The following is a 10,520-nucleotide window of genomic DNA, read 5'->3' on the forward strand; positions in this document are numbered from 1 at the left end:
GTAAAGTCTACTGCGCAAGGCAAATAATAACACTAATACATTTTCAGTGAGAAAGATAAATCCCTAAGGAAGGAACACAGTTTTTCAAGCGTATGTAACAAAAGATCCTAACTTACAGTGTGAGGTCAGGTTTCCCCTGCGTGATCTCTGAATGAGAGGCAAATGGTTAAGGGCAGAACATTACAGTGAAAGGAAAAAGCACAAGCAAAGACCTGTGGAAAGAGAAACTACTGTAGGTTCAAGGAATTGAAAGGTTTATATAACCTGAGCACAGACAGTAAAGGAGTGAATGAAAAGAAGCAGGGGAAAACCACAAAGAGCCTTGAAGGCCTTGTTAAGTATTTGATCTTCTCCCAAAAGTAATGGGATGCTACTGAGGAGGAATTTAAGTACCAATTGGCACAGAAAGGAACCATCAATGTGGAGAATGAATTGGAAATGAGCCAGAATGTCAAAAGGAGACCACTCAGGAGCTTCCTGCAGTAGTCCATACCAGAAAGGAGAGGAGTTTGGGAAAAGAAGGTAGTAATTAAAATGTAGAAAGGTGCACTTATTGGAGAGAGTTTGGGGAAGTTAAATGATAGAAAATGGGTGACCAGGCCAGGGGATGATTTCAGTAGTTGGATATGGTTTAAAGCAAAAATGCTCCTGATTCTTTGGCCCTAATTAAATACCTTTTTTGTTGGGGAGGCATAATTAATTCAGTAATTATTTTACTGGGAATGCAGAGGAGGATATAGATAAGAGGTATAAAAGGTGGACCACACTCCCCACCCCCATTTTGCAGATTACATAACTGGATGGATGGCAGTACCATTCAATGAAGTAGGAAATAGGAAGATAAAAAGTTAGGTGGGCTAAGACCTTGGATTCAGATTTGAGCAAGCTGAATTTCAGTGGCCTTGGTTTTAAATAGGCAATCTAACATAATTAATTTAGAACTTAAAGGACAGGTCTAGACTAGGAATAAAATATTGAGAATCACTGACATGTAGATAGTTGTAGCTATGGGTCTAGAAGGGATTATCTAAGGAGAAAACAGAGTGAGGAGAGGGCCTTTGAGGAATAATAGCATTGAATAACTGGGTAGAGGAGGGTGAGTCTGCAAGAGAGAGTATGAGTCAAAACAGAAACAAAGCATCAGAGAAGCCATGGAAAGAGTGTCTTCCATTAAAGAGGCAATGGTCAACAATCCCAAGTACATATAGGAGGATTGAAAAGTATCAATTAAGTTTAGGGACACGTTTCAGTGGAATGACAGAGCCAGAAATCAGACTGCAGTGTTTTGAGAAGTGAGCTGGTAGTAAGTAAATGGGAGACAATAAATACAGAGTCTATCCAAATTTCTAGCTGTAAAATAGGAAGAAAAGGTGACTGGTGTGCAGGTGGAAGGAGAAGCCTGAGTAGGTTAAGAAGAAGTGATTATTCAGGAGAAAGGTTCGGGAGGAGGGAAAAAATGGAATCTGAAATACAGGTCCAGGGACCAGCCTTAGAAAAAACGAGAGGTAATGAAGAAAAGGAAGTGAAAGAGGCTGAATTAGATGACCTTTAAGATCTCTTCTGACTCTAGAATCTCATGACCTACAATTCCCTTTAGGCAGGACATTTGCATATATGCATAAATTTATGCAAACTTATTTAAATATTCTGGTATAAATGAATCAGTCAAGCACATCCTTAGCCCCTAATGACGCAGTTAATGTCCCCAGGTTTATGACCAGTGTAATCTCTGGGCAGGATCCATCCCTCAGAGAGCTTTTAGCTCTCTGCACACTGCAATACAGCACTGGACGGGGGCCCTATCTTTCCTAGCCAAACCCATCCTACACCGCGATTCTGGACGCTAAAGGAGGAAGTAAAATTTAAAACCCTCAAACTATAACATATCTTGCAGTGTTCGAACCGGCTGTCATTTATAAAAACAAAACGCGACACCCCAAATCCATCTCCTCTCCAAGCTAATGCCATTCCTGCCTGACTCCACAGTTGACAGGTCCCCCAGATGGCCGGGGGTTAACCCGAAAACTCATTCGCACCCCGTCGTTCGTACGATCTTTTATTCGTGAAGAACCAGAATGGGGTTCCTGAGGGATCCTTCCCACATCCCTGGCCCCACTGCAGCAGACGGACTCCCCGCAGTCATTCTGGCGGCGCCACCTAATAAGCCCTCCACAGGAGTGCGGAGGAACCCCCAGAGCCCGGAGTCGGAGGGGCTTGGGAGACAAGAGCCAGAGGCTACCTGGACGACCAGGGAACCGAGCCCCAGGGGAGGAAGAGGGAAGATTAAGGAAGGCGCAGGAGACGAGGAAACGAGGGTCACCCTCCAGGAGATGGAGTTTCTGAGGAGGGCTAATCCCCTGCCACCGGCCCCCCTCTCGCCTCAAGCGCTGCTCCGTACCCACGATCCTCCAGCGCCCCATGGCTCAGTTTCATTCCCCCTCCCCGGGCCGCCCGGACCTCGGAGTGCCCGCGAGCCCGGCGCCCCCGACTCGAGCCGGGGCTTCCCAGCCGGCACTCACCCGGCCCGCCATCTTCGCGGACACGTCCGGCTCCGCGGCTGCAGCTGGGTGCTCGACAGAACCCGCCCCCGCCGCGCGCGCGTCCCCGCCGCCCGCCCTCACGCAAGCGCGCAGCCGCCGTGAGCCCGCGCGCGCCCCCGGCCTAGTCCCCGACGCCCCTCCCCGCTGGGCGCGCGCCGGCTCGACGACGCCATCTTGAAAGCGAGCAGGCTCTGGGCTGCGCTCTCCCGGGTTGATTTTGCAAAGCTCCTCAGTGCTGGCTGTGTTTTCTTGAACTTGTCGCAAGGCCTCTGATGCAGTTAATCGCTTACCTGTTTGCCAACTACAGTTCTCCTTTTAGTGACCTTTTCACTTTAGGCTTCCAGGCCCACTTAAATGTCAGTGTCCCGAGAGACCCCAGCGAGGTTACTGGTCTTCCGCGAGATCAGCAGCGAGAAGTTGGGTCTGAATTCTAATTCCGAAGAGTCCTGGTTTTTCTTTATAGACGCACTGGTCGTCCTAATTCCTGGAAATTGTCAACGTTGACATTTTTATTTAGCTTAGGAAAGCCTGGAAAACTCGTACTTTCTTCAAATTTGAAAGTAAATCGATATTATTTTTATGAATTTGTTAACTTTATGATTAAATCTTTTTATTTATAAAGGCATTTATTTCCCAGTGTTATTTTATTGTAGGCTACGTGATGAATAAAATATGCCCTAAATTCACTTTTTTCTTTTTTTTTTTTTAACCTCAAGGTTGTCTTCCTATCATAATGTTTCTTCACTGGAATCTCAGAAGAGCACGCTACGAGAGGATGATACTGAGTGAATTCTCTGATGCCTGTACTGCACCAGCTAGCTTATATTTCTCTTCATATTTGCACAGGACAATAAGATTTATTTTTTATTTCTCACAGTTAATTAAGGGGGAAAGGGGGAAATTTGTTTTTCCCAAAACAAGGAAGGGAAGGAAAAAATTAAGAGAGCTAAGCACATTTAGTGATTTAAAATTGAGGCGCTGAAGATGGACTAGGGACGGAAGAATTCATTCCAGTTTCATAAACTTTCACACTGAATGGGAGAATCATGGTACTTTGTTGGACAGATCAGATATTAACTAAATAATGAGTGAATCAGAGGGGTTATCAGGAAGAATGGGAAACCAGTCCAATTCTCATCTATTAACTTACAAAACTATAAAAACAACTGGAGTGGGTTGGTGATGTGGCTCAATGGTGAAGTGTTTGCCTAGGATGCTTGAAGCCCTGGGTTCAATCCCCACATAACAACAACAAAAAGAACTAGAAGGCAATGGAAATAATCATGAGGCTTAGATCTTTGTCCTTTCTGGAACTCACCTACTATGTCCCTTCCCAATTCCAAGTCCTAGTTTCCCTATTTGTAAAGTGAGAGGAATAATTAGATAAGCTTGATGGTTGCATCTTAAATTTTTGGTACTTTGAATTTGAACCGTTAAGTCTAAGAGATTTTTGCCCAAAGAATTACCAGATCCAGAAAAGACACTGGCTCTCAGTTCAATTGGCTCTCAGGTCAGAGAATAATGCAAACATATTTACCTATACTACTGGTTTGTTTGTCTGACTTTAGTAGGTAAGTAGATTGCAAGCAGGAATGTCCTCAATCTCTCCAACAAGGAGGAATGTTTATCATCCTGTAAAGATAGGCCTGCTGAAGAGGTTCCAGTGTGACAGCTTATGCTCTTATCTATCCATGGTAAGAAGCCCTTTGTATCTTCCCCCAAATGGTAAAAATTAAATAGAATCACATTAACAGTCTTGCAGGATCTACCAAACAAATTGCAAGCAGGTATAGCACTTGTCCTTAAGGTGCTTAGCCTTCAGCAGGAGGCGAAGGACTCGGAGACCTTGTTCCAGATTGTCCATGTGTCTCTGCAGCCCATCTGTGCCTTGCTCTGACATTCAAGGTCTTATTAGAAACAGAGTGGAGCTAATTCTGCATCACCTTCTGAACAGTCCTTGCAGTGATAGTTGATAGGTAACAAATATTTTTGTTCCCTCCTTTTCGGGTAACAACTCCCCCAATTCATTCACTCTTGTCAGACTAGAAACCCTTTTCTTCCCTGGCTAGGAGTGAGGACAGAACCAGGACTCATCAGTCAGATGCTCTCTCCCCCAAACTGTAGTCTCAACTCTCCTTGAGGAAGATAGAAATATCCAGAGCATATATACGCCACGGTGACACCCCAAAGAGATACCCTCTGGTTTTCTAGATCCCTGGAGCTCATTTCTTCTTCTGCAAAATCTGGTTGTTCCCCTTTGTTTTGATTTCTGTAAGTTACTCACTTTCCTTCCCTTCCCCAAAAAACAAAAACACAGGGTCAGGGTTGTGGCTCAGTGGCACATGAGGCACTGGGTTTGAAAAAACCACAAAGGTACTTTCCTTACAGTGAAAAGATAGGTAAGCCTCCTAACAGAATGATTTTCAATTTAACCTAAAGTATAAATGACTAACATTTTCTAGAGGCTGGAGGGCTTTTGGAGGGGACAAAAGATAGACTAGAGATAGGAAAGTACCTGAAAGGTGGGAAGAGAAGATGATATAATAATGAAATATAAACAGGACCCAGGATAAAGAAGAGTGAAGTGTCAGGGCAGGAGCAGCCTTTTGTGACCCAGTATGATGGTAAAATTTATATGTCAACTTGGTTGGGCCCATGGTGTCCAAATACTTGATTAAATGTTTTTCTGGCCATTTCCATAAGGGTGTTTTGAAATGAGGTTTATATTTAAATCTGTGGACTTTGAGTAAAGAAGATTGCTTTCCATATGTTGTTGAGCCTCATCTAATCAGCAGAAGGCCTGAATAGAACAAAAGGCTAATCTCATCCAGACCAAGAGAGAATTCTCTAGCAGATTACCCTTGGACTAGATCTGCAACTTTTCCCTCCGTTTTCAGCTTGCCAATCTCCTCTATCAGGTTTTGGACTCACCAAGCCTTCACAATCACAAATCAATTCCTTAAAACAAATCGCTTCCTATATATTTACACATCCTACTGGTTCTCTTCCTTTGGAGAACCCTGACAAATATTCTCAGTCTCCTGTCAGTGAGTGACATGGAGTGAATCCAGGCTTTTACACAGTGAAACTTAATATTCCCTTGTTACTATTTGACAGATAACCAGCATTTAAAGATTTGATGACGGTGCATGGATAGAATTTTATGTTCAAATTATGTCCCAACACATTGCCTAATAAGTGCTCCATTGGACTACGGCTGAGTAACATTTTGATTACATAGAAATTTTGGTTGTAACAACTGTGGTACAGAATTTAACTGAGAGGAAATAAATTTTGCCTGTGTAAATTGAGGAGTGAGAACAATATTAACATAAAAATGAGCTGATTCACTGTAATGCACTTTATTTAACAAAGCAGTGCTTTGTTTTTGGTGCTTTCCATATTAACTGAAAGAGAACTACCTGAGGTCTGTGAGAACTATAGGGTTAAATAAATGGTTTGGGGACAGATAGTTTTCAGTCACTGCAGGACATGCATTTCAAAGGTAGTTCAGCAGGATGGTATGCAGATGTTTCAGGGAACAGTCCTATTCACCACTGCATTGTAACTGTCAGAAGGCATCTGCAGTGTGTGGGGGGGGGGGAAGGGAGGGAGGAAAAGGGAGGAGGATCTGCACTGACTCTTTACAGAAGATGTCATTGTGAGACAAAAATGGTTTTCATGCTGGGCATGATGGTGCACGCCCTAATCCTAGCAGCTCAGGAGGCTGAGACAGGAGGATTGTGAGTTCAAAGCCAGTCTCAGCAAGGGCAAGGCAAAACAAATCTATGAGACCCTATCTCTAAATAAAATACAAAATAGGGCTGGGGATGTTGGCTCAGTGGTTAAGTGCTCCTGAGTTCAATCCCCAGTACAAAAAAAAAGGTCTTCATGTTTTCTTGTATTAGTAACTTAATGAAGTAGTCCTCCCAGGAGTAATTGCAATTTAAGAGAATATTACTGGGAAAACAACGGCTACCCTAAGGAATCAAAGCTATAATGGCAAAATTTCAGAGACTGATATTGCATAGGAAGCCATCTGTAGATAGTCTTATTCTTTTTTTTTTTTTTCTCCCCTTGTATCAGGGATTGAACATTGAACCTAGGGACTTTCTACCAAGGAGCTTCATCCCCAGTCTTCTTATTTCTTATCTTGAGATATGGTTTCACTAAAATTGCCCAGGCTGGCCTCGAACTTGCGATCCTCCTGTCTCAGACTTCCCAGTCACTGGTGTTGTAGGTGCATGTCACCATGCCCAGCAAGAGCCTTATTCCACCTCCAAAGCTAGCCTTCAGGGTCAGCCACCATGCCAGGGCAGCATGCCTTATGATCTCTTAATTTTATAGCCTCACACAGTCAGGTTTAGGATGATAGTGTTGCCATATGTTTGTTTTCTGTCAGAAAAACCTATTCCCCAAAATGATGGGTAAGTCAGAGAAGAGAACAAAATGGAGAAAGGATATGGAATTTTGAAAGAAGCAGGATCAGCTGATGCAGTGCAGCATCTAGCTGCAGTCGGGTTTTTGTTTGTTTTAATGTAGGTGTTTTTATTTTTTTCCCCCTTTGCAGGATCAAAGACAAACACCTATAGTCACGAAAATCAATTCATTCTGGAAAGCCTGAGTGGGAAGGAGAAATGATAGGATCCTCTGTGGAAGGGAAGGAATGTTGCTATGGAAACCAGATGATCCTTTAGTGCCAGCCCTAATGTAATGCATTTGCCAGGCTGACTAACCCCGCATGTTCACATCGTGGGGCCAGAAAGCTGCCAGCTGCCTGAATCCCTTCGGAAAGGGAGTTTTCCCATATTGGTCTGATGAGCTTTTCTGCATCTTGAGAAAATGAAGTCAGAGTCTCCTGGGAGGGCTGAGTTGCCTAGAACCTAAAGATGCTAGAAGCCTTCAAGTCATTGCTGATTGGGGTGATGACACTGACTGCTAGGTGTATCTTTCGGTTTCTCCTAAAGGTAGATGAGTTTCTTAGAGGGCTGTTTCTTAGGTAAAGGATATGTACAGAATGGCTTCCCAAAAGAGAGGGATATGGCAGTCCCTGAGTGGAAGTTGACCAGACTAGAGGAATAAGCTTACTGATATCTGGGGGTAGGTAGTCTGGGTATAATCTTGTTTTCTGGTGCTGGGGGTTGAACCCAGGACCTCATGCATACTAGGCACATGCTGTACCACCAAACTACACCCCTACCTGACTTTTAAAGCCCCTAAACTTCAGTGTTTTATATGAGAATTGGTTATCACAGAGTACCTACACATTCTACAGCTGATCCAGCAGATACACAGTAAATACTTATTACCACACCATTGCTACTATTACTACAATTAATCCCAATAACACTATTAACCAATTTTAAAGCTTGACACAGGGCTAGGGCTGGGGCTGAGGCTCAACAGTAGAGTGCTCACCTAACACATGTGAGGCGCTGGGTTCGATCCACCACATAAAAACAAATAACTTAAAAAAAAAAAAAAAGGTATTGTGTCCAACTACAACTAAAAAAAAAAAAAAAAGTGACATAGAGTGGGGAGCTTCCTCCAAATAAAAGATTCTTAGCATGAAATTCTCCCCCTGCTTTTCCCAAGAGCACTTGGGTGATATGTTAAAGGCTTGGTCCCCATTGTGTGGTGCCATTGGGAGATGGTGGACTCTTTAAGAGGTGGGGCCTATGGGAACTTCAAGATCATTGTGGGTATGCTCTTCAAAGGGCTAGCAGGACCCCAGTTTCTTCCTTTCTTGCTCATTCTCTTTCTCTTTGCTCCTGGCCAAGAAGTGAACTGGCTTCTTTGGTCACATACTCCTGCCATGATATATTGTGCTGCCACAGGCCCAAAGCAGCAGAGCCAATCTGCCATTGACTGAAAGCTCCAAAACCATGAGCCAAAGTAAACCATTCCTCTTTTTAAGTTAATCATTGCAGATATTTTGTTATAGTAATGCAAAAGTGACCAACACAAATATACATGTATAAAAGTTATACATTATTGTGTGTATGTTCATCTGATTGTAATTATTCCACAACCAAATGTGACATAGTCAGGGACTTTGTTTTATTCAGGCTTACTGCAGACCTTGGGAAAATAATGAGTATTCTCAGGTTGTCAGAAGTGGAGGGATAAATTTCCATCATTATCCACTCCAAAATTCTTTCTGTAGATACAAACAATGGTAGGTAAAAATCTTCCCTTTGCTATTTCAGCTTTTTTTCAGGTTATGATGACCCCATTCAAACAAACAACCTTCAGAGTTGCTAACAAAACAATTTTACATCTTTGCCTTGGAAATCAATAGATTTTCAAGTTAGCAAAAAATAAATAAATAGATAGATTAATAAATAAACAAAACCTTTCCATTTATGTATAATATGTCAAAATACATTCTACTGTCATGTATCTCCAAAAAGAACAATGACAACAAAAGACCTAAGTCCGGTGATTGGACAAAAAACAAAACAAAATTCACGTGTGTGTGTGTGTGTGTGTGTGTGTGTGTTTTTCTGGGAATTGAACCCAGAGGTGCTCTACCTCTGAGCTAAATAAAGGCAATGGAATTTTATTGAGTTCTAAAAGAAAATGAGCTATCAAGCCATAAAGAGACAAGGAGGAAACTTAAATACATATTACTAGGTGAAAGAAGCCAATCTGAAAAAGCTACATATTACATTGTTTCAACAATATGACATTCTGGAAAAGGCAGAACTATGCAGACAGTAAGTAAAAAGATTAGCAGTTTTCAGGGATTAATGGAGAGGGAAGAAGTATGAACAGGTGGAACACAGAGGATTTTTAGGGAAGTGAAACTATTTCTTTCAGTACTGGGGATTAAATCCAGGGACACTCTTCCCACTGAGCAATATCCTGAGCCCTTTTTACTTTTTTTAAATTGCTGAGGCTGCCTTGAATTTATGATCCTCTTGCCTCAACCTCCCAAATTGCTGGGAGTATAGGCAGTGAAATTATTTCTGCATGGTAAATAATAGTAATTATGTAATATGTATTCAGAACCTTAAACTTCATGTTTTGACTAAGTGATTGCAATTTTGGAATTCTTTTTTTTTTAATATTGATTTTTTAGTTGTAGATGGACACAATACCTTTATTTTATTTATTTATTTTTATGTGTTGCTGAGGATTGAACCCAGGGCCTCACATGTGCTTGGGCAAGTGCTCTACCACTAAGCCATAACCCCAGCCCTTGGAATTCTTTTCTACAAAAAGTAGTGAGGAATACAGGAAGAAAAAAATTATGTTTACTGCAACATTATTCATAATAGAAAAACTTAGAAACCAGCTAAATGTTGAACTGCATGAAAATTATTACATAATTAGGATACATTCATATGATGGAATATCATGCATCTATCAAAAATGATGTCCAAGGAAATGTTAAATAGTGTGGAAATGCTCAAATTAAAATAAATGGGAAAATACAAGAAAAATTTAAAAACACACAAAAAATACAAATTGTATATATCTGAACTATGTGAAACTTGCATAGAAAAACGATGATAAAGAGATAAACCAAAATGATAGAATTGTTTTTGGAAGGTAGGATGATAGGTAATTATTTATTTCCTTCTTTCCCTCCTCCTTCTCTTCACAGTGCTCACCTCCGCCCCTCAGAGATGTCTTTTTCCCTATGTACTTTAACCAATGTTTGTCTCTTTTTATATACATAAATATATACACTTAAAATTTTAAGAAATCATGTAGAAAAACTCATATATATTTATATTTACCTTTATATATTTCATTGTAACAAGAAGAGAAAGAACTTGATTAAAAGATTGAAGTGGGCTGGGATTGTGGCTCCGTCGTAAAAGCACGCTTGTCTGCACGTGTAACACACTGGGTTAAAACCTCAGCACCACATAAAAATAAAAATAAAAAATAAAATAAAGGTATTGTATTCATCTACAACTTTAAAAATTTTTTTTTTTTAAAAAAAGATCTAAGTGCCAAACAGACCCA

At 41.3% G+C, this 10,520-nt stretch overlaps 1 protein-coding gene across 2 annotated transcripts in view; it reads right to left on the reverse strand.

Annotated features, from left to right (window-relative positions):
- The window catches only part of Nsf (N-ethylmaleimide sensitive factor, vesicle fusing ATPase), a 149,879-nt gene extending 147,008 nt beyond the window's left edge, over positions 1-2,871 (reverse strand). Inside the window, exon 1 of one of the 2 annotated variants that reach the window (XM_071602924.1) lies at positions 2,831-2,871. Coding sequence is in view for 1 of the 2 variants with exons in the window: in XM_027921771.2 (XP_027777572.1) it covers positions 2,520-2,531 (12 nt within the window). In the remaining variant the exon portion in view is untranslated. Of the gene's footprint in view, positions 1-2,519; positions 2,603-2,830 lie in introns of those variants that run through there. The other variant, XM_027921771.2, reaches the window with a different exon arrangement.
- Between the last annotated feature and the right edge of the window lie 7,649 nt (positions 2,872-10,520).

This window comes from Marmota flaviventris, chromosome 17 (genome assembly GCF_047511675.1).
Source record: "Marmota flaviventris isolate mMarFla1 chromosome 17, mMarFla1.hap1, whole genome shotgun sequence".
In the NCBI taxonomy this organism is placed as follows: Eukaryota; Metazoa; Chordata; class Mammalia; order Rodentia; family Sciuridae; genus Marmota; species Marmota flaviventris.